Source organism: Monodelphis domestica, chromosome 1, assembly GCF_027887165.1.
Source record: "Monodelphis domestica isolate mMonDom1 chromosome 1, mMonDom1.pri, whole genome shotgun sequence".
Lineage (NCBI taxonomy): Eukaryota > Metazoa > Chordata > Mammalia > Didelphimorphia > Didelphidae > Monodelphis > Monodelphis domestica.
The window spans coordinates 718607958-718632114 of NC_077227.1; the positions used below are offsets into that span (position 1 = coordinate 718607958).

Sequence of the window (24157 nt, forward strand, 5' to 3'; positions counted from 1 at the left end):
CCTAGCTAGGTTCTCTCAGACAGTGGAATGAGCCTGGGGAGATCACAACTAGGGCATTTTCTGTCTTTTTCAAATCACGAGTCTCTGGACCTCATTTTCTTATCTGTTAATGGAAATAATCTCACCTATCTAATTTACCTCAGAAGGTTTCCTTGAACTTCAAAAGGGGAAACAAGAACTATTAACGTTCCTTGAAGACTAACTCACTCCCTAGAATAATTAATAATTAAGCAAATTTAACCTCTGAGCCTGTTTCCTCATTTATAAAAAGGGGGTGGAGTGGTCTATCTGGATGGCCTTTAAGGACGCTTTCTAGCTCTAACTCTCCGATGCTATTGTCCAAGCTGCTATCAAAATTACAGTTCAAGTGGGATTATTAAGAAACATTTTTTGAATAGGAATAAGGATGTTTCAAATAGTTATGGATTTATTTTTCTTCTCTAAGAAAATTTACGCACACATGTTAGAGATAAAATAGCACACGTGTCAACTACATTTTTGGGAAATGCTTTAATGCTGCTCTTCAAAAAATAAAAGTTTCTTTTCCCCAGCAATTCCCACCCCACCATAGTAGTCTCCCTTGTAAGATATATAGTTCAGCAAAACAAATGCATACATTTCCCACATTTCCCCCCATAGTTACATGATTCTCCTTCCGCTTTATCTCAGGGCAGGGTATGTCTCTAAAGTGCTTCTCGCCATTAGAGATTGCTCTATCTAAATGCCAGTTATCATGAGATGCCCCAAAGGACCAAGGAACGCCCTATGTGCATTGCTGTCCTCCTTCCCCTCCCCTAGACTGAATTTGACTCTCTTAGGGTGGGTCGGGGGGATGTAGAGCCCTTGGCTGACCAGGCAAGCTTCAAGCTCAGGGCGAACGCGAGGCAAAGAGAAGCAAATCGCCAGTCACTCCCGACTTGCATCCAGGGCACCGGCATATTCCCTTGGCACAGAAATGACTGACGCACACTGTCCTCCACGTTCTCGCATCCACTTTTTATCAGCAACCCCTGTCAGACTACGTGCTTCAAGGCTAGCTGGTCCTACGAAGGTCAGAAGGGCTGCGATTGGCCCCTGATGGATGCCAATTCATTTCCTCTGGGAAGTATATCTCCTAAGCCTGCAGAACCACTTGCCCACTCAAGACACTGCAGTTGTGGACACAGTGGTGCGATTTTGTTCCCGAGGGAGCTCGGCTAGGAAGCTGCCTCTTTGTCCCCAGTTCTAAGAATTCGCCCCTGAAGGCTTTGTGTTCTCATCACGGGCTGCGGGCAGGAAAAGGGTGCCAGCCAGGAGTCCCCCTGGGTGGAACCACGCCGCACACAAGGGGGTCTGAGCTTACATTACGGGGGGCCTTTTACTCATCCAAAAAAATCTCTAGCAGGGTCCCTTCCTACCGAGGAGTCTCTTTATAAGGTGCAGGAATATAACAAGGTGGAAAAAATGTCATTGTGTGTGTGCGTGCGCACACACACGTGTCTGACCATTTCAAACATTCCTATGTGGGATCCGCCCATGTGATGGAAACTCATGGTTCACTTAACAGTCAATTAGCCTTCTGGGATATCATCTTTCCTCTCTCATATAGATTCTGGGCCCAGAAGACCCACGTGAAGTCCTCACATGACTGCAACCGAATTTCATGGACAAAAGCAAAGCTGGAATTTCGGCCTAACTTAACATTGACTTTGAATCTGCCATTTGCTTTCCTAGATGAAACCTGGCTTTGGCAGACCGAGTCGGTGGGACTCTTCTAATACTGGAGAACTACGCAGAAACTACGCTGTCCATTTAAAAAAACTCCTTACCTTCCGCCTTGGAATCATTATTGTGTATTGGTTCCAAGGCAGAAGAATGGTAACAGCTAGGCAATGGGGGTTAAGTGACTTGCCCAGGGTCACACAGCTAGTCTAAGGCCAAATTTGAACTCAGGACCTCCTGTCTCTGGGTCTGGCTCTCAATCCACTGGGCCACCTAATTGCCCCCTGTCCATTTGAAAAAACAAAACAAACACCAAACCAAACCAACCTTCTTGATAACTTTTGCCAACCCTAAAAAGAGAAACACAAGGATTGGTAGAAGTGGATTCTGGTTATCTGGAGCTTCACCACCGTGTGATAGCAAATGGACCACTTTAACCTCTGCACTTCGGCTTCCCTGTTACCCAAAAGAAGCTGTGCCCACTTCATCAAGATGTGAGAGTGAGAACTAACAGATGAGAAGGAGGAGGTGAGCTCCCCCACCAAAGGGACTGATGGCCCAAGGTGGCAAGCAGTATTCATAACCATGATTTGGTGATGCCAGATAATTTTAATTTTTTCTCTTATTTGCCTGCTAAGAGGAAAGCCAGACACTTGAAAGGGTTCAGAGAAAGGGTAGGGAGGGCTCCAACAACCCAGCATTCTCTGGGAGAAGTCAGCTCAAGAGAAATCTAAAGGTTCTCAAGAACAAAATTCAGTGGGCAGCACTGGGTGAGAGTATGAAGAGAACTGTCCAAGGAGACGGATGTGGCCACACAGGGAACTCACGTCCACACCAGACAAAGATCCTCAGTGAAAACTGTGGAGGAATGCAACAGAGAGCCACCTGCCCGTAGGAATAGTGTAAAACCAGGTGAAGCCTAGGAGCTGAGGCAAGGATGAATGCTAAAGATCATAAATGTGGGTTGGGTCCACTGGAGGCAGAGGAGTTTATCAAAGAAGAGAGAGAACTCCTTTGCAATGGACATGAGATAATAACAAAATGGAGAGAGGCTGAACTAACCTTCTGGTCAACTTCTAAGAAGCAAACTATGGAAGGAGAGAAAAAAGTGAACAGGAAGTTGAAACTCAAGATAAGAAAGAAGATAAGATGCATCTAGCTTTCTTAACAGAGCTACAATGAAATCTTGGGTATTGGAAAAACTGGCAGAGGTGACTGCTAACTGTTAAGTTGATTTGATGACCTTTGAAAGATCCTAGAAAATGGGAGAGATGCTACAAAACCGGAGAAGACCAATGTAGTCCCATTTGGGGCAGAGATGAGGAAAATGCTTTACGTGGAATAAACTGAGATTCCGTACAAGTCCTTGTCAAAACCTCTCACACTATCCATGTAGACAGGATAGAAATGTGGGGTAGAAGACAGCCCAGTTGGGCAGCCCGAGTTCTGCCAGAATGCCAGGACCCAAAGGACAATCATCAATGGACTCATGGAAATCTTGAGGGATGTCTCCAGTGGAAAGCCCCACTCTTGTTAGTTCTGTGCTATTTAATATTTTACCTATCTATGACTTGGATAAAGGCAGAGAAGTTGGGCTTCTCAAATATTCAGATGCCATGAAGAGAGAGAGAGGAGGTGGTACATTGGATGGCGGGACCCCAAAAGACCCCGACGACATATCAATAAAAGGAAGTGACGTTTAGTCAGGGCCCACTCTGGTTAAAAATGAATCTTCACCAAACTTGAGGATGACCAGCGAAGTGTGACTGGCAAAAGTTCCAATGGAAAAAAATCTGGGCATTTTTCATCTCCAAGTTTAAGATGTGTCCACAGTTTGACAGGCCAGTGGAAAAAAGCCAGGGCTGTCCTGGGCTCTGCTAGCCCCAGCCCGAGAGTACCCTGCCCTCCCCGTGACCAGGCGGCACTTAGCGCATTGCATTAAAATCTGGACACTTCATTTTAGGAACCGCATAGACCAGAACACATTCAGAAGCGACCATCAAGGATGATGGGAGGAAGGGAGAACATGCCATACGAGAACTGGTCGAAGGAACTGAGGAGTCTGAGGCTGGGGGAGAACCGGATTATCTTCCAATAGCTGAAAGGGCTCCCACATAGGAAGTGGTTAGTAAATGTTTGTAAAACTGGAAGGCCATTATGTGTCTCTATACCTTCTGCTTGGCTCCAGAGGGCGGAACTCAGAAGAAAAAAAGGAGAGTTGGGCTTGAGACATTTTCTTTTCCTTTTGAAAACAATCAGAGCTGTCCCCAGCTGGAGGAGGTTGTCGCTAGTGAGACAGTGAGATGCTAGGCAGCCCCTGGTCACTGATTGCCTCTCGAAGCCTTCCTAACTCTGAGGAGGAGATTCCCACCAAGGAAGCCCCAGTGGGCTGCACGAAAAGTTGGCTAGATTTAGACTCAGAAAAGTCAAGGTCCACATCCCGGCGCTGCTGGGTGGCCTTGGCCACAAACTGGGGAGGGGCACGGGAGAGGCTCTAGGGTCTCTTCCAGCTCAAAATCAAGGCTCCTAACCCCTCTAAGCCCATTTCTTTGCTCGCAAAATGAAGGCGCTTTGCTAGACGATTTATTCAAGAATTTTAGTGATGGAAGACCCCCAAGAACACCTGACACACTCTGCCGGTTGTTCCCCGTCTTATCCAATAGGGTCTACACCTGTGCCGATTTTCAAGTCTGCCAGAGCTCCACTTCTCCACCCAAAGGAGGTGAGGGCGCCATGCTTCTGCAGGGGGCATGGCCCCTAAGTCCCGCCCCTTCCGGTCTCTGGTTGGGCCTGTGTCTCCAGGGCCTTCTCTTGGGTCACGTGTGCTCAGTCACATTTGTCTTTGCCTGTGGTGCCGATGGGACAGTCGAGGATTGATGACCCTGATGCGTTGCTGGGTGAACACGGGCCTTTGTGTGGGCTGCAGAGAGCCTGGACGCGCAGTAATGGCAGGGTGGCCTGAGGTCCTGGGCTGGAATTCTACATCTGCCTGGGAAAGCCACTTAACTCGAGCCTGTTTTCTCATCTGTAAAATGGGTGCGTTTCTACTTGGGCTCCGTCCTTTCTGGGTCCAGGGTGCGGATCCACTGAGGCGGTGAATGTAAAGTGCAGGCGTGAGCATAAAGCGCTAACTAAAGGTGCGGACGTCCTCAGCGACAGAACAAAGGAAAATAAATACTTACTCACTGGAAGGCCGTATCTTTTCGGATACTGTCTCAAAACCATCATCACAGAGCCCGGGCGGGGCTGCCGCACGGGGCAGTGCAGTGTTCAAAGCGCCCGGGGCCCGAATGCGCTCCCTCGGGACTTCACGGCTGCGTGGGGCCCTGGCCGGCGAGCCCAGGCCCAGCTTCTGAAGCGCCAGGGCGCCTAGGGGGGCCGAGGCTAGGAGGCAAAGAGCCAGAGCTCGGCGTCCTCCGGAAGGGCCTCGTTCTTGCAGTAGAGGTAGCAATCGGCCTGTGCCACCTGCGGCAGCTGTCCCAGGGACGCCACCACGGTGCAGTGCTCCCGCAGCCGGTCTGGGTAGTGGGGCTGCGCATGCTCAATCCTCAGGGAGCGCCGCACAGGCGTGACCAGCTTCACGCCCTGGGCCTCGGGCATCCCAGGGGCTCTGCAGGGGAGGAAGATGGGAGTGAGGAGGGGGAGGAGCCAGAGGGAGGAAGGGGAGGGACAAGGGTGGGGGTGGGGTCTGGCTCTCCACAGTTCTGGCACGTTTCTGGGAAGTGGAGAAAGACGCCCTCGGGTGATGGACGGCTCAGACTGGATGGGTGTCCCTGGGACAAGGGAACTGCCAGGACAGGGCGTGGATCTGCGGAAATCGGGTGAGGAAACTCCTCTCACCAGCGCCCGGAGCACCTTCTCCACTGCCCTGGGGGCGGCCCCGGAGCTGCGGGGAACAGAAGTGGGCCAGGAGCTGGGGGAGGAGCCCGGGGACCCAGACCAAGAGTAAACCGTCAAGTCTCCTGGGCCCTGAGAACACTTCTGACGGGGGGCCTTCTGGGCACGTCCCTGCCAGTTCCCTTCCACACCAGCCCCAGCCCACTCGCTGTATCCCCGGGCCCATATCCGCTTCCGGGGTCTAGCCTGGGCTTGAGGAAAGGGAAATGAGCAGTGATGCGGCGGGGAGGCCCACGGAGCAGGAGTAGGAGAGGGCCCCTTCCTGGCATTTGGGGAACCAGAGCCTCGGCGGGCCGCCGTTTAGTCACCTGCCCTGGCCCTGTGCCTCCTGGAGCAACAGCCCCCCCAGTCCTCCGAGGTGGCCCCGGGCTCCTCCGTGCTTTGGACTTAGGGGAGACTCCTCTGCCTCTCCCCTCCTTCCTGACCTGCCCGAGGCCCCCATCCTCAGGGGCCTGGAGCTGCCCGGCCCTGTCAGAGCCGCTCTTGTCGGAGGGTTCAGTTCTGAGCTGTCGCCTCAGACCTCTGGGGCCACAACAGCGGTTCTATGGGAAAATGTGCTGCCTCCCACGCCCAGAGACGTGGGAAAGTCCAAAGGAAACCTTCAGGACCGGCTGTCTTAGAACCGTCCTAAGCTTGGTTCCGAGGCAGAAGAGCGGTCAGGCGGGGTGAAGTGACCTGCCCAGGGTCACACAGCCGGAAGTGTCTGAGGCCAGATCTGAACCCGCACCAGGGTCCGGCGCTCCATCCACCCCCAAAGACAGAGCCCACGGATTGATTGCCTTTCCCCAGGCACCCCCCGCAGCCTGCATGGGGCGCCCTGCCCTCCGGTAATCGACTGTGCCGACCCTGTGCCAACAACGCCACATGCGTGGGACACGTAACGCCCGTGCTCTGCCCTGCGGGGGTGGAGGCTCAGCTGCGGTCAGGGCGGCTCCGGGAGCCCAACATCCTTACCTCGGCAAGGGGGTGATCTGCAGCTTGATACAAGGCAAGGAAGGATGGTCTCTGCCGCGGCCCGACGCTCCAGGAGTGGCTCCAATGGCTATTCTCTCTCCCGGAGTCAGAAAATTGGGTCCTCGGGAGCGCTCTTCCTCCGGCCTCTCCTCCGCCGAAGTCGTCTCCCTGCCAATCCCTAGAGGGACGGGTTAAGCATTTGGACCCACGAAGAGCAGAGACCAAAGCCTGGACGAGGAGGCTTGAGATGCGGGAGGGGGCTGACCGAAATCCATCCTGGGAACCCGCCGCCCTGCCCTGTCCGTCCTCCTAACTCCGGACCCGTAGCTGCTGGACGGCGCCCGCGGAGCACCAGCTAACCAAATGCCAGGAGGGTCGGCCTCCTCAGTCACACGGGCACAGCCGGCCTTTTATTTCTAGAGACGTTCCTGGCTTGGCCAGGCTGCCCGAGGGTCCAGGACAGAGCGGGCGAGGACGCTGGCGCTAAGGGACACGCAGCGTCCTGGGCCTCTGCTCGGAGGGCAGGCCATGGATCTCCCTGGACGGCTCCTGGCCTCCCCCTGCCTCAGCCTCCTCGGGTCACCTCCCTTGACCCGCCTGGCACCCCGAGCCGGCCAATACACAGACTCTACAAGCAAGCGTGGAACTCCGGCGGCCTTAAATTGCAGAGAAGACAAAGCTCCGAGCTTGTCTTGGACGCTAGTCCAGGAATCTGCCGTTGGCTCTGGAAGCGAAATCTCCCAAAGCCTGGGGCTGAGCAGCCCTGGGGGGGGGGGGGGGGCCGAGCCTCTCGTGGGCGCTGACCGGTGCCCTGCAATGACAGAGCAGCCGCGGGCATGCGGAGGGCGGCTCCAGAGGGTCCCCATCAGGGCTCCCCGGCCGGGCTGGGCCCCTGACCCGGACCGTGGCCCAGCGCCCATCCCTACCTTGTGGCGTCTTGGCGCTTTTCAGAATATCGAGGACGACGTCTCGCAGCTCCTGGATGGGCTGTGGGGAAGGAGGCGCACGCGCACACACACGCACACACATGCACACACACCGCACGCACACACATGCACACACACACACACGCACACACACACAGAGTCACCCAGCAGCCCCAGAAGGACGGTCTCCTCCAGCCCCCCCCCTCCCGTGGCCCAGCCCTCAGGACACGGCGGGCTTCCAGACCAAGAAGTTCCTGAAGAGCTTCCAGCAGGAGGCACCATCAGGGCGTCCCGGAGCCTCTGGGGCCGGCCTTCTCCCACAGAAGCTCCCAGCCTAACCAGGAACCACAGAGAGAGCCGGCCCGGCCCTGGGCCCTCAGGGCATCGTCCCCCATCACAATCCCTGGTGGGCCCAGAAGGGGGTCTCGGAGCCCCTCAGGATAACTTGAGGCGTGGCCGCCTTTGTGTCCCAGAGGAGCCGCCTGGGCTTCGGAGGCAGAATTTGAACCCAGGTCCCCTGCCCCAGGGCTGGTGTTCTTCACGGTTCAACCCCCTTGCTTTGGGCCGTGTCTGGTGGACAGCCCTGTTTAGGTGGGAAAGGCCCTGTGGGGTCGGGGCTGGGCCATTCCCAAGGCAGCAGCGTCCCCGGCACACGCGAGCTCGATTCGCTTTAGCTGTGCAAGCATTAAACGTCAGTCGGGGCCCCGCGCGGTGCCAGAGTGCTGGCTGCCTCCTCCGAGGCTGGGGTGGCTGATCGCGCCTTCACCAAAGCCAGGCCATGCTGGGCCCCTTTCAGAGGGTCCCTGATCCCTGCCTGAGCCAGAGGAGGGAAGCCCCAGCCCGACAGCCCAGCCTCGAGTCAGGAAGACCCGAGTTCAACTCCTACCCCAGAGCTTACTGTGTGGGCCTGGGTGAGTCACTGATGCTCTTTGAGCCTCAGTTTCCTCATCTGTAAGATGAAAGGGTTGGACTCCAGGCCCCTGAGGTCCCTCTAGCCAGGGGTTTGGGGAGCGTGTCCTCACTTCCCAGGAGACAGAGTCTACTTTGCGCGTGGGCATAGTGTTTTTAAAAAACCCTTTTCACCAAAGTGTGAGGGAGGTGGCGCAGCACTCACCGTGGCCCCGCAGCGGACGGCGGCTTCGTAGAGGCCCATCACGGCCTCGATGTCCTCCCCCGCCAGGAGCCGGGCCTTGCAGATCCAGAACATGGAGAACTTCTCGGCCTGGGGGATGCCCGAGAGGATGGCCAGGATCTCCTCGGAGCGCGCGCCCTGGGGGACAAGAGCCCTTTACCCGGGGCAGAGGCGCCCACACGCTGTGCCCAAGCCCCATGAAGGCCCAAACCAGCTGGCGCCAGGGAAGCCAGATCCAGCCAGGGAGGCTTCTGGGAGAGGGAAGGCCGGTGCTGAGGGTCCGAGGAAGGTGGGAGCTAGGAAGGAGCTCATGCCAGGCTCCACAAAGCTGTAGCAAATGCCTGGAGGAGGGAGATGGGAGTCTGTAACATGGGTACAAGGACTGCTGTGAAAAGAGGCTGGGAAGGCAGGTTAGAGCCAGACTGCACTGGAGAAGGAAACGAGGACGGCTTTGAGGCTGGATTTGAACTCATCTTCCCCCCCACAGAGCCACCTAAACCCTAACAGCTTATTAGGATGAATTCCTGCCTCGCCACCCTGGCCTCTTCTTCCGCCACAGAAGGCCATTTTCTTCTTTTTTTTAAACCCTCACCTTCCATCTTGTAGTCAATACTGTGTATTGGCTCCAAGGCAGAAGAGTGGTAAGGGCTAGGCAATGGGGGTCAAGTGACTTGCCCAGGGTCACACAGCTGGGAAGTGTCTGATTTGAATCTTGGACCTCCCGTCTCCAGGCCTGGCTCTCCATCCACTGAGCTACCCAGCTGCCCCCCAGAAGGTCATTTTCTAAATCCAACCTAAGACTGTATTTTGATTCCTCACCAGTGGTCTCTTCTTGGTTCCAACCAGACTGTGCTGAAAGATGCTTCTCTCATCTAGTAAGCATAGCTGGCCTCCTGTCCCCTGTAATCTGGTTGAAGTGATGGGTAAGAAAGGCCCAGCCCGAGGCATCCTGGGACGTCTAGGCAAGGGGGGCCAGGCAGGACCCACAGCACAAGCTTTCTGCATTGAAGGAAATTCTGGATGTGCCCCGACGCTCCTGACAGGGTCCCCCCGGGAGGAGGAGGAGGACAGGAGACAGGCCTGAGGAAACCTTCCTGGCTCTGGGCCATACATGCTGGCGTCTTTTTCTTGTTATTGTCCATTCATTTCCCTTTAATATGTTCCAGAATTTTGCCAGGAGGGAAGCTCGTTGGCCTGTGGGTAACCTCCATTCTCCTCTCCCTGTCGCCCTCCCAGGACCCACAACTTGTTTTTTAACTTCAGCATTTTCCCTTCCTGCAGAAGCCATGTTTAATGACTCATGTGACATCGGGTCCCCCGGAGGCCGCCCCTTCGCCTCCGCAGGCAGTAAGCAGTTGGCTCTAGGCAGGCCCCCGCACGTCCCCCAGCAGCGGTTCTTGTGGCGGCAGAGCCGGCCGCAGCCAGGCGAGGTAGGCACGAGAATACTTCCGGGCCGTCGTGAGAAACGACCAACAGACCATCTCAGGAAAACCTGGCCAGACTGAGGCGGAGGGCTGCCGGGCACCGCCGCAGAGCCGGACTGAGGGCTGGGACGGGCACAGAGCGGAAGGCCCGGGGAGCCCAGTCCCCTTGTTTTGCACAGGGGAGACGGAGGCGCAGAGGGGCTCCGCGGTCTGCCTGGGGTCCCCCAGGCTCATGGCTCCCTCCTGTTAGACTCTTCCTCTAGGAAGCCCCGGCCAGGTGGATGAGCCAGGCTGGATGGCGCGCAGAGAGGTGGCCCTGGGAGCCGACGCTGGCCGTGTTGTTGTCGTATTCATGATCGAGAAAAAGGCCCCGCTGGACGGCTCGTCAGGTCTGCTCACGCACACAGCTGGGAGGGACGGGCTGCACTCAACGAGATCCGGAAGGGCATGAAAACCGGGGTTATCTGAGAGCAAGAAATGGGACAGGAGCACGGCGAGCCTTCCTTTGGGGCTCCGCAGATCAGGGGCCGAGTCCTGGGGACAGATAGAGGGAGCTGGCGTCCTCAGAGGGAGAGGCTGCTGGTGCCGGGTGACACTGACGGGCACACAGCTTCCAGGCAGCTCCGTGACTGCTCCTAGAGCCAGAGGGTCCTCGAGAGGCGCATGGCAGAAGGGTGGGGCTGGGGAGCCGACCCCCCCTTATCTGCCTCCGCCGACTCCCCCACAAATCCAGCTAATTCGCCGGGGGCTGCAGGAGAGACATTTGGCCCCGGGCAGCCTGGACACAATGGGGACCGTCTTGTCCACAGCTGTGATGGAGAAAATGTGCCTCATGCAGACTCAAAGGGAAAAGGGTGCTCTGGGCTTCCTTTGGAGGGCCAGGCTCACTGCTGAGCCAGCTCCATCTGGGGCGCCGGGCTTGCTTCTGGGCCTCCTTGTGGCAGGGATTTATCCTCCAGAAAGTGTCAGAGGCAGGCTGGTGGCCAGGATGGGGAAGGACCGAGATCACGCCACACAAGGGGAAGTCTGAGAAAATGGGGGGCGGTTTGTGCGGATGAGCCTGGAAGGGACAGAGGGGCTGCCTCGAGGCCCGAGAGACTGCCGAGGCCTGGGGGATCGCTTTGCTCTGCTTGTTCTCAGAGGGCAAAAGATATGAGGGGGAAGGGACCAAAAAGAGGAGCAAATGGAGGCCCATCACCAAGAGAAACTCCCTCAGGGTGAGGGCTGCTCACGAGTAAAGGGCTCCAGAGCCGGGCCGTATGGCTCAGTTGGATCCCTGTTCACCCGTGTGCCTAGGCACATGCTGTTTTCTTTGGAGAGCCAGGTCCCGGGGCTTCTGGGCACTGCCAGGTCTCAGATTCCGAGGCGCCCATCTCACCCGTCGAAGGGCGACATCTCTTTTGTTATGTGGGCGAGCCAGCTACAGATTATGGGGGCCTGAGTGGGCATCTGCTCCTTCCCCGTCCTCTCCCCGGCGTGGCCAGCATCCGGGCCCTTTGTGCTCACCACTCTGTCCCTGTCCTCCCTCCTCTGAAGCACTAAGACCCCCAGACCCAGTCCTGTAAAGCAGCTCCCAACTCGAACCAGCTTGGTTCCCTTGGCCAGAGACCTCTTCATCTCATGCCCAGTCATGCTGCCAGGGCAACACCTGCTCTGGGGGTGAGCCCTGTTCTCAGGGTGACTTCACATCCATGGGGCCCTTCTGCTCTTCCTTGCACGCAAAGCCCCCCCAAACCATGTGCCTTCTTCCTGGGTGTGGTCATGGATGTGCCCATGAGGCCCAGATCAGCAGGGAAAGGGGAACAACACAGAACCCCCATCTGCAAGCAGAAGCCCTTAGGGCCTGTCCCCAGGGCGCTCAGCCAGGAGCAAGGCACAGCAGCCCCCCCCCCCAGCCCCCTGGGTCCTGCCAGGCTCTCACCTCTTCGATGAGCTTCAGGCACTCCGCCAGGGTGCTGCTGATTCTGTGTGACAGGTCCAGATCGGCTTTCTGGGTCTCCTCCTCCTCTTCCATGCTTTTCCAGAATGAATGGTTGAGTTTCTGCACTCTTTTAGTTTGGGCTTGAAATTTCATAGGCGGCCGTTTATAGGTCTTCCCTTTGGACGCCAGCCATTCTTCGAGCTTCTTCCTGGGATGGGATTTAAAACAGAAGCTCCAGGAGGTCTCTCTGGGGAGGGGGCGTGGGGAAGGGGTGCAGGGCGAAATCAAGGTAGTGAAAATACATGCGTTTCCCTCTTCCCACAGACAGGAGCAGCAGGAACTCTGGACATACATTTGAGGACAGAGAATTAAAATCATTCACAAAATCAGGCAAATGGAGCTTTTGTTGACCAAAACACTGTGTTCAACTCTAATGCCTTTCAACAATGTGTGAGGATTTATTTCTCATTATTGTACTAAATCCTACATCAGGGCTCTGGAATACAGAGGCACCAAGTCTTGTCTACTAGGGAGAATGACCATGTCTGGGATCTGGGTTGGAGATGCTATCCAGTCTATGGGGTTTTTCTGGGTCCTGAAGAATCCCGAAGAATGTCCTTTTTTTTGGGGTGGGGGGAACCCTTGCCTTTCATCTTAGAATCAATACTGTGTATCGCTAGGAAGTATCTGGATGCTGATTTGAACCCAGGACTTCCCCTCTCTGGGCTGGATCTCTATCCATTGAGCTGTCCCAAATGGCCTCCTTTTTCATATCATTTGGTCGATAAATGAAGGGGCAACGATGTGCAACTCAACTCTCCCTCTGCCCATCCGTCGGTGCGGATCGCCTCTCAATGAGTTAGTTACCAATTACTCTTGGGACATCTGAGGAAGGAGCTGAATAATGGATTCCTAGAATTACACTGAGCGAGCCGAGCCGCCCAGCCTGGGCGCAAGATTTCACCCCCTAGGGGCTGCTGCCTCACAAGTGGCTCTGGATGCTGGGATCTCAATCAGCAGTGGGAGGTGCTCCCAGAGTTCCTAGCCCACAGGCCCTCACACCACCTTGGAAGAACTAAAATGTACAGAAACCCAGAACTAGAGCAGAGGGAATCAGCAAGGACTAACTAAGGTTTAAAAGAGGATTCTATCCTCTCTGAGAACAGAGCACACCCTTAAGATAAAAGAAGAAATAGGAAAAAAGACTAGGAAAATGAGAAAATATTAAAAAAAAAAGAAAGAAACCAAAATACCTAACCATAGAAAAACTGTTCTGGAGACAATGAAGAATAAAGCCCAACATCAGAATGAGACAGTGAAATCAAAGTAGTTACATGCAAAATGTGAGAGAAAAATGTGAAATGGGCTCAGGCTCTGGAAGATCTCAAAAAGGAATTAAAAATCAATTAAGACTGTCTAGACACAGGAAAATGCAGAAGAGGAATGAAAGCAAAATTGACCAAATGTTAAATGAGATATAAAAAGCCAATGAAGAAAAGAGTTTCATAAATAGAAGAATTGACCAAATGGAAAAGGAGGTTCAAAACTTCATGGAAGAAAATCATTTCTTAAAAATTAGAATTGGGAGAAAAGAAGCTGATGACTTCCTGAGTTATCAAGAAACAATAAAACTATCAAAAGAATTAAAAAATAGAAGAAAACATGAAATATAGCTTTGAAAAAACAATTGCCTTGGAAAACAGATCCAGGAGAGATAATTTAAGAATTATTGAACTACCTGAAAAGTGATGATCAAAACAAAAAGAAAGAAAGAAAAAAGGGGAGGCCTAGTCATCAATTACAAGGAATTATCAAAGAAAACTGCCCTGATATTCTTGAACAAGAAGGCAAAGTAGAAATTGAAAGAATCCAACAATCACTTCCTGAAATAAATCCCCAAATGACAATTCCTAGGAACACTATAGCCAAATTCCAGAGCTCCCAGGCCAGAAAGAAAGAGTTAAAATATCATGAAGTCACAGTCAGGATCACACAGGACTTAGCAGCTTCTACAATAAAGAATTGGAAAGCTTGGAATATATTCTAGAAGGCAAAGGAACTAGGTTTACAACACAGAATCACCACTCAGCAAAACTGAGTGTATTCTTTCATGGGGAAAAATGGTCATTTAATAAAATGAAGGATTTGCAAGTATTCCTGATGAAAAGACCAGATATAAATGGAAAATTTCATGTTCAAATAAAAGACTCAAAAGAAACATAAAAGTTAATAAAAGAAAGGGAAAATGTAAGAGATTCAAGAAAGTCAAACTGTTTATATTCCTACATGAAAAGATGATGATATTTGTAACTCTTAACATTTTTATCAGTATTAGAGTACTCAGAAGGATAGATATACATAGATTAAGGGTACAGGAGTTAAGTTGATTAGAATGACATGATATGCAAAGAAAAATATCAAGGAGTGAAAAAGAGGAAGGCACTGAGAGAAAAAGGAGAAGTGGAATGGGGTAAATTATCTCACCTACATAGGTATGAAAAACTATTACAGTGGAAGGGAGGATGAGGGTGATGATGGGCAATGCTTAAAAACCTTAGTTTCATCAGAACTGGCTCAGAGAGGGAATAATAGTCAGTCTCCTTGCAATCCTGTCTTACCCTAAAGAGAAGGAGGGGAAAAAGATGGGGGAGGTAGGAAAGGGAATAATATAAAGGAGGGAGGGGATTTGATTAACAGCAAAACACTTATGAAGAGAGTCAGAGTGAAAGGAGATGGAGCAGGACCAAAAGCAGGATCATAAGATGGAGGGGAATATACAGATTGTAATCATAAGTGTAAATATGAATGAGATAAACTCACTCATAAAACAGAAGTGGATTGTAGAATAGATTAAAAACCAGAATCCTACAATATGTTGTTTACAAAGAACACTTTGGAAGCAGAGACACACACACAGAGTAAAGGTAAGGGAATGGAGCAGACTTTATGCTTCAGTTGAACTAAAAAAAGCAAAAGTAGAAAACATTACCTTGGACAATGCTAAAGCAAAAATAGATCTGATTAAAAGAGATATGGAAGGAAATTACTTCTTGATAAAAGACCAGTGTTGGTGAAGCCATGGCACGCATGCAGAGCTGGCAGTTGAGAAGCTTCTCGTTCTCCTTCTTCCCAGCAACCTAGGGACATTTTTTGCATGTCCTGTGCCTCTGTCCAGCTGCTCAAAGCAAGCACTTCCTCCCTCAGCTCTCTCTGGTAATGTGAGGGCTCACAGATAGCTTGAATTTGCCCTCAGGGCACTCTGGCTGTTATAGACAATGAAATAAATATCAATACTAAGCATATATGCACCAAATGGGATAGCTTCTAGATTTTTAAAGGAGAAATTAAATGAGCTTCAGGAAGAAATAGTAAAACTATTGATTAAAATAGGAGTCAGTACTTAGATTCTAATAAAATTTATTAGGATTATTTGGATAGGTAGAAGATGAGAGATAGAAAAGGGACCCATATCTAACTTTTCCATATGACTCCTTCAGCAGACCCTGGCAGGGAAGTTTGTAGGCAGAGCATCAGAGACAGAGAGAGGAAGAATTTCCTGATTAGCCCTTTTTATAACCTCTTGATTCTCCTGCTCCTGTCCTAGCCTTTTGGGTCATGTTCAGGCTGATGCCAGGTATGCAGATAGGTGACAGGAAATGATGTCACCTGTGTGACCCCAGAGAGGGTACGTTTCCTTTACACAAAACTGTGCTAAATGGTGGACCTCAACTTTATACTCTCAGATCTAGATAAATCTAAACAAAAAATAAATAAGAAGTGAATAAAGTGGATGAAATGTTAGAAAAGTTAGATTTAATAGCTCTCTGGAGAAATCAAATGGGAACAGAAAGGAATATACCTTATTTTCAACTGTACATAGTATCTACACAAAAACTGACCATGATCAGGGTATGAAAACTTCATGACCAAAAAAAAAAACAACAGAAAAAATAAATGCATCCTTTTCAGATCAAAATGCAATAAAATTATAATTGATAAGTGTCCATGGAAAGATAAAATAAAAAGTAAATCAGAAACTATAAAAATATAATTTTTAAAGAGGTGGGTAAAAGAAAAATTATAGAAACAATAATTCATTAAAGAGAATAACAACGAGGAGACAACATATTAGAATTTATAGGATATATAGCTAAAGCAGTACTCTGAGGGCAAAATTTATATCTCTAAAAGGTTACATCAATAAGATAGAGGGAAAAAAACCATCAATGAATTGGGCATCCAATTAAAAAAAACTAGAAAACGAACAAAGTCTAAATTGGAAATCCTAAAGATCAAAGAAGAAATTAATAATATTGAAAGTAAAAGAACCATTGAACTAATAAATAAGACTAGGAATTGGTTTTGTGAAAAATAAAGTAGAGTATTGGTTAATTTGATTAAAAAAGGGCAAGAAGAAAATCAAATTACCAGTATCAAAAATGACAAGGGTGAAATCACCACCAATGAGGAAATTAAAGCTATCATTAGGAGCTATTTTTGCCCAATTATATGCCAACAAATCTATCAATCTAAGTGAAAACATAGATTTACAAAAATATAAATTGCTCAGTTTAGCAAAAGAGGAAATAGAATATTTAATCAAAAATATTAATTGCTGATGGGTAGGCTGAACTAGTATTATAAAAATGATAAGTCTATCTAAATTAATTTACTTATTCAGTGCCATGCCAATAAAACTACCAAAAATTATCATGATTATTTTTTAAAATCCTTACCTTCTGTCTTAGAATCAATACTGTGTTTGGTTCCAAGGCAGAAGAGTAGTAAGGACTAGGCAATGGGGGTTAAGTGACTTGCCCAGGGTCACATAGCTGGGAAGTGTCTGAGGCCAAATTCAAACCTAGGACTTCCCATCTCTAGGCCTGGCTCTCTATCCACTAAGTCATCCAGTCACCCCCCCCCCCTCACCCCCCAAACAAACAAACAAAAATAGAAAGAATAATAACAAAATTCACCTGGAAGAACAAAGAGTCAAGACTATCATGGGAATTAATAGAAAAAAAAATATCAAGGTAGTGACCTAGTAGTACTAGAGCTCAAACTACTATAAAGTAGTAATCACCCAATCTAGAAACTGGTTAATAAATAGAATGGTGGATCAATGGAATAGATTAGATACACAATATGCAGGGGGCCAATGACCATAGCAACCTAGTGTTTGATAAACCCAAAGGCCCCAGCTTTTGGGATAAGAACTCACCATTTGACTATAACTACTGGGAAAATTGGAAAACGCTATGGCAGAAAAGCAGTAAGGTCCAAATGGATGTATGATTTAGACATGAAGGGCGATACCGAGTAAATCAGAGGAACATAAATTGTTTACCTGTCAGATCTATGAAGAAGGGAAGAATTGATGACTAAACAAGATTGAGAATGTTACAAGATGTAAAATGAGTTATTTTGATTAGTTCAGTTTTTGTACAAACAAAACCAATGTAACCAAGATTAGAAGGGAAACAACAAACTGGGGAGAATTTTTTTTTTTACCAAATTTCTCTGATAAAGATCTAATTTCTATGGAGAACTAAGTCAAACTTACAAGTATACAAATCATTCCCCAATGGACAAACGTCAAAGAATATGAATAAGCAGCCTTCAGATGAAGTCAAAGCTATCGATAATCTTATGAAAAAATGTTCTAAATCCCTCTCGATTAGAGAAATGCAAACTAAAACAACGCCGAGGTGCGGCCTCACACCCAGCAGACTGGCTGCTAGGGCAGTAGAGGACAATAATAAATGCTGGCGGGGATGTCACCAAACCAGGACACCAATGTGGGGGAGTTGTGACCTGATCCATCTGTTCTGGAAGGCCACTCGGAATGAGGCCCGATGGGCCGGACAAGGCTTCGTCCCTGCTGGCCCTGCCATTCCCCTCCTGGGGCTGCCCCCCAAAGAGATCATCAAAAAGCAGGAAGGACCTATGTGTACCTAAGCACCGAGAGCAGCGCCTTGTGGGTGGCAGAGAACCAAGTGCGGGCTGGGATGGGATGGAATCCTGTTGGGTGCAAGGAAGGGGGACCAGGAGGCGTTTGGAGGGAGCCCGAGTGACCTCCGTGGACTGACGTGGAGGGAAAGAAGCAGAGCCGGGAGGACGTCGACCCCACGGAAGGTGACAGACTTGGGACAAAGCACAGTGCCCGCCTCCAGCCGAGGAGCCCGGGAGCCGCGATGCGGATCAAGCTCCGCTACCTTCTGCGCGCGTGTTTCTTTTGGGGTTTGGGCTCTCCGGGCTTATTCTCTTACACGCGGAGTGCGTCTGGGAGGGAAGAGGGCCGCAGACAATCTGGAGCCCGTCATTTGGTGTAAAGTGGGAAAAGCTTGGTGCGTGTAATGGGGAAAACCAGTACCTCAAACCCACAGAAGAGCAACGTCGACGAGGCCCTCCCCACACGCCTCTGAACCCGCGGAAGGGAAGACAGCGGAGACGGGCAGATGCCGCCTTTTGAGAAGCCAAACCAAATACCTTCGGTCCTCCCCGCCTCTCTTGGGCTGGGTCCTGGGCTCTGGTGCCGTGGGGGGCTTGGTCCGGCGGACGCAGGGCTGCGCTTCGGGGTTCACGCATTTCACCGAACAGTTCCAGGACACGGTCCTCTGGGCCTTGGAGGCCAGGCTCTGCGGCGGCTTCCTCGGAGGCGGCCGTGCAGGGGCTTTGGAGGGGCTGCCCGTCCGGTGAGGCTGTCCTGCCCTTCCGGGGGGCTTCCTCGTGGCCCCGGCCTGGGCTCCCTGCAGGTGCTGCGGACCTCTGAGCTTCGCCCCTGGAAGCCGTGGGGGCTTCTTCTGCGGGAGGCTCCCTCTGGGGGCCGGTAACGCTGCGCGGTAACCTTCCGGCTCGCCCCTGGGGCCCCGCGTGGCCTCTTTCTTGGATTCCCGAGTCCTGGCGAGGCTCTGGGCTGAGACCGTCCTGGGCTCTCTGGCCTTCGGTCTCTCCCCGCCCGCCCCGCCGGGGAGCCACCGGTAGGACGTTCCCCTGGGAAGCCCGGCGTGGCTCGGCTCCTTCGGGGCGCTCCTGGCGGCCCCTCCGTCGGCCGGGCCCAGGCCGCGTCTGCTGGGATGGCCCCATCCGCCCTTCGGTCCGCCGGCGGCACGCAGGCCGGCATGTGGCCTCCTCTCTGGGCCCGCAGCGGCCGGGCCGGGCCGGTTCTCCTTGTCTGTCTCTTTGGAGGCGTCTCCCAGCAGCCGGTCCCCGGTGTGGATCCTCTCGGGGATGCCGGGCCCGGCCGCGTTCTGGGTCTCGTGGGAGCGGCCGGACGTTCCAGGCAGCGTCTGCACGGGCTGAGGCGCTGCCTTTGGCAGGTGCTGGGAGGGGGGAGGCCCCGAGGCCGGGCCGAGGGGCCTGGAGGAAAGGCCGCCCCGCGCCGGTCCCGTCCCCAGAGCGGCTGCAGCAGCGGCTTTGGGCCTTTGGGTTCCACGGACGTCACGGGGGCCCGGCTGGGGTCCCTGACCGGTGGGCCGCCCGGCCGCAGGCCGCCGCGCCTCTTTAATTGGCTCATTTGGTTGTCCAGCCGTCTGAAAGAGAAAAGAAAAGTCAGGAGAGCAGCGCGGCGGACGGGAGGAACACCAAACCCTTCCGCTCCGCCTCGGCTCCGAGGCCGAAGCGCCCGTTCAGGGTCAGCCAGCCGGGCAGGGAGGCCGGAAGGGACGGCAGGACCTCCTGCCCAGACACCGCACCCGGGGAAGCGCCCCCTGTCCGGGCCAGGAGGCGGCGGCCGGCTGCCTCCGCAGAGTCGCCCTGTCTGGGCCCTGCCTCCGCGCCTCGCTCCCTCCCCTCCTCCCGTTATGAACTCTGGCCGAGGGGACGGCGGAGGCCGAGCCAAGAAGCCGCTTTCGGCGGGGCTGCTCGGAGGCGGGAGCCCGGCCGGCCGGCTCAGGGACGGCCGGGTGCCCGGACATTCTCCAGGCTGCGAAGGGTCCGGCACTGGAGCCCTGGGGCGGGCCGAGGCCCCTGGTCCGGCCTGCCGCTCAGCCCCGCAGCCCGGCCCCTCCAGGCAGCCCCGGGAGCAAGCGCAGAGCCGGAACCCGCGGGCTCTGCTCAGACATCAGAAACAGGCCGAGGAGGAGACGCTCTGGGGAGCCTCAATCCGGGCTGCAGGTGCGAGTCCTGAGGGCCGAGGCACAAGGACACCCCCGACACCCCTGTCCCAGCGTGGCCTCACAGAGACACTTGGGGAGGGGAGGAGGGGGAGGGAGCAAGGGGAGGGGGATGAGGGGGAGAATTGGGGTCTCTAAACTTTACAAAAAATTGAATGTTGGGGGCAGCTGGGTGGCTCAGTGGATGGAGAGCCAGGCCTAGAGACGGGAGGTCCTGAGTTCAAATCTGACCTCAGACACTTCCCAGCTGAGTGACCCTGGGCAAGTCACTTGACCCCCATGGCCTAGCCCTTACAGCCCTTCTGCCTTGGAGCCAATGCACAGTATTGATTCCAGGATGGAAGGTGCGGGTTTAATAAAATGAATGCTAAGAAATCATTTTTATTTGTAATTGAAGGAAAAATAAGATCATATTTCAACAACGTGTCCAGAGCTGGAAGCGAGGCCAAATGGGTGTCCTTGTAACAGGTGAGCCTAGCGAGGGGGTTCCCGGAGAGGCCTCGAACTCAGGACAAGGAAGGAAGGTATGATGCAGGGCGACAGCCTGGCCGAGCAGGGGAGAGGCTGGGCAGGAGGGATCCCACTGGGGTGGCTCCATCCCAGCAGGCAGAACCAGGAGAGAAGAGCCAGCCATGGGGAGGGGAGGACACAGAGCCGGAGGACCGTCCAACCCTGAGACTGAGCATTTGTAGCTACTCACAGACAGAGATGCCACCGGCGGCCCCAAGCACTGCTTCTGCTCTCTCAGGTAAGGCCTGCCGAAGAAGAAAAATAAACTCAATCTACGGGTCACAAAGGAAGGAAGGGAGGGAGGGAGGGAGGAAGGGAAGAAGGGAGGAAGGAAGGAAGGAGGAAAGGAAGAGGAAGAAAGAGAAAGAGAAAAAGAAAGGAAAAAGGAGAAAAGGAAGGAAGGAAGAGAGAAAGAAAGAAAAAGAGGGAAAGACAGAAAGAGTGTGAGAAAAAGGGAAAGAAAAAGAAAGGAAAAAAGAGAAAAGGAAGGAAGGAAGGAAGGAGGGAGAGAAGGAAGAAAGGAAGGAAGGAGGGAGGGAGGGAGGGAAGGAAGGAAGTAGGAAAGGAAGGAAGGAAGGAAGGAAGAAAAGGAAGGAAGGAAGGAAGGAAGGAAGGAGGGAGAGAAGGAAGGAAGGAAGGAAGGAGGGAGAGAAGGAAGGAAGGAAGGAGAGAAGGAAGGAAGGAAGGAAGGAGAGAAGGAAGGAAGAAAAGGAAGAAAAGGAAGGAAGGAAGGAAGGAAGGAAGGAAGGAAGGAAGGAAGGAGAGAAAGAAGAGAGGAAGGAAGGAAGGAAGAGAGGAAGAAAAGGAAGGAAAGAAGGAAGGAAGGAAGGGAGGAGGGAGAGAAGGAAGGAAGAAAAGAAGGAAGGAAGGAAGGAAGGAAGAAAAGGAAGAAAAGGAAGGAAGGAAGGAAGGGAGGGAAGGAAAGAAGGAAGGAAACGGGATTTTCCTCTGGGCGAAGCTTCTCAGGCAATAAGCAGGAGCCAGAGCGGACCTGGGGGAGGGTTATTTATAGCATTAAAACAGACCCTCCTCATTCCCTTCCCTTCCCTGGAATAAGCCCCGTTACCCAGGACACTGGTGTCCTGAGGCCTTCCTGGAGCCTGAAGCTGGTCCTCACTCACTAGTGACAAACATCCCTGAGCCACCAAGGATCAGCTGGAAGCAAAGAGCTCGACCTGCCCAAAGACTGACCCAGGCGGCCCAGAGCTCTGGCAGGGGAGGAGAGCGAGGCTGCCTTTCCCTTTTCAGAGTTCTGCACCAACCGGAAAGGCGAAGGTTCCCAGGTGGCCCACACTCACTCACTTGGCGTTGGCGCATCTGAGCTTCCCTTTGGCCGCTAAATATTCCTGGAGCTTTTTGCGCCGCTCTTCTGCAAAGCCAAAAAAAAAAACCAAAAACGTTAAATGTTCGTTTCCAGCCATCTGCTGAGGCGTTTCCGGGCTCATACATCATCCTGCCGTCCTTTAGAGACAGAAGAGGGTGGATCTGGACACAGAGACCCCAAGTTCAAATCCTGCCCCTGCAGGGGGTCAGGCTAGGTGGAGGAGCAGATGGGGAGCTGGAGGGACCTGAATCTGAATCCTGACACAGACCCTTAGTAGCCAGGCCACTCCGTCCACCTCCATCTCAGTTTTCTGTCTGTAAAACGGGGCTGCTCTTAGCGCCCCCTCCCGGGGTTAGGAGGGTCCAATGAGATAACAGGTACGCAGAGCGGATTAGAGGAATGATTATCGATGTGATCGATAATGAAAAGGACCCTCCTTAATGGTGGGGATCAGACTAAGGGTAAAACGCGCCCCCCCCAGCCTGAGCGCGCCCCATAAAGACAAGCAGTAGCAGGGATGGCATTCCGAGGGCAGCCATGATTCTGTTACAATGTATCACAGCGTGTCTAGGTCTGGTCATAGATTAATAATGTCAGGAGAATCAGACTGCCACGCGGCCAGGTCATGTTAATTAAGGGGTGGTTATTGTCACTGTTAGACTTCCAAGCGCCCCGCCCCCTTCCCAGAGTAGCCGGCGGAGCAGGGGGTCCCTCTTGGCTGGGGCAATCAGGGAGTGACCTGCCAGGCTGGGGGGGGTCAATAGAGCCTAAGGGAGGGGTCAGCCATGGGGGAGGGGCTCCTCCCGCTGCCCCACCCAGCGGCCAAATCAATCATTAAGCCCCAACTGAACATTTCTAAATCAAGGTAACACTGCAAGCGGAACGGGGCGAGGCAGGGGTCCTGTCAACTTTGTGTCAAAGTATTGGGGTGAATGGGGAGGACGCGCCAGGCCCCCAATGAGGTAGAGTGGGAAAAGTGCAGGATTCGTGGGTGAAAGGATCTGGGTCCGAATCTTGCCCCATTCTTGGGCGCTCGGTGCCTCAGTTTCCCCATCTGTGAAATGGGGCCAGCGACGGCCTGTTGAAGGGCAGAGGCGCACCCACCCCCGGGGGGGGGAGGCGGGGAAGGGCGCACCTCCCGCCCAGCTCAGCTGTGCTGAGCAGCACGCTGACACTCACCCACAGCGGCGGCGTGGGCAGCCCCCGACCCGACCATGGCTCCGCAGCAGCCTCAGCTCGGGGCGCTATCAGCGCCCAACTCTCCCCAACGCCCGGCTTCTTCTCTACTTTCACATTGGCTGCCGTTGTTTTGAAACCTGCCAATGGAAATCCGGTAAGAGAGCCCGGCGAGAAACGGACCGCTTGACGATTGGCCTTTGTTTCCATTTGATCCGCCTCCGGGGCCCGGTGATTGGATAAGGCGGCGGCTGCAGGGCGGGTTCGGCGGGCCTCTGACGCGGGCTGGGTGCTTCAGTTAACTGCCGCCTGCAGTGGCGCGCTGAGTTGTGGGAGGGAGGGGCCGGAATAGGACTGGAACCTGTGTTGGGGCTCTCTCTGCAGGGTATGGGGCACCTTACGGGGCGAGAGGGCCAAGGGGGTCATGGGGCCTTGACGGATCCTAGGGACAGTGGGAACTTTGTGGGACTCAGAGGACCTTGGGTTGTGAAGACTTTGGGGGCGCTAAGGGGCCCACCAGAGAGGCTAGGGGCGACGACTTTGGGGGGGCGGCATTAGAAGTATTGGAGGCACCAGGAGTGTAAAGGACTTTGGGGGTCCTAGGAAGATATAGAAACCACCTGAGAGGGTAGGGGCATGGAGGGCAGTAGGGATGTAAGGATGTGGTACTTTGGGGGTCTTAGAAGGGTGTAAGAGTCATGATTACTTTGGGGGACACTAGGGGTACAGTGGTCATGAGAACTATAGGAGGCACTAGGGATTATAGGAGCCTTGGAGACTTTGGGGAGCATAGGGATACAGAGGTTATTATTTTGAGGGGCATTAGGATTATTAGAAACTTTGGGGGACACTAGAGGTATAGTGATGAGAAATTTGGAGGGCACTATGGGTTTTGGGGTCATGGAGACTTTGGGGGACACTAGGAGTGTAGAGGTTGTGGGGATCTTGGAGTCATTAGAGGAAAAGGGGCATTATGGGTGTAGGGGTCATGGGGGCTTGGCAGGGCACAGAGTCCTGGCGTCTGGAAGCCTCTGTGCCTTTTGTGGAGGATATCGGAGTTATGGATACGGGTCCCCCT

The 24157-nt window shown here is 52.9% G+C and overlaps 1 protein-coding gene across 1 annotated transcript; it reads right to left on the reverse strand.

Moving 5' to 3' along the window:
* Positions 1-491: 491 nt before the first annotated feature.
* On the reverse strand, positions 492-23295 carry CKAP2L (cytoskeleton associated protein 2 like). Its single transcript, XM_007477573.3, has 9 exons — positions 23083-23295; positions 21882-21948; positions 20770-20824; positions 18445-19487; positions 11956-12163; positions 8593-8748; positions 7479-7539; positions 6553-6730; positions 492-5311 (listed from the first exon to the last, which is right to left on the reverse strand). The coding sequence occupies exons 1-9, from the start codon at positions 23117-23119 to the stop codon at positions 5086-5088; spliced, it is 2031 nt and encodes a 676-aa protein (XP_007477635.2). The 5' UTR covers positions 23120-23295; the 3' UTR covers positions 492-5085.
* Between the last annotated feature and the right edge of the window lie 862 nt (positions 23296-24157).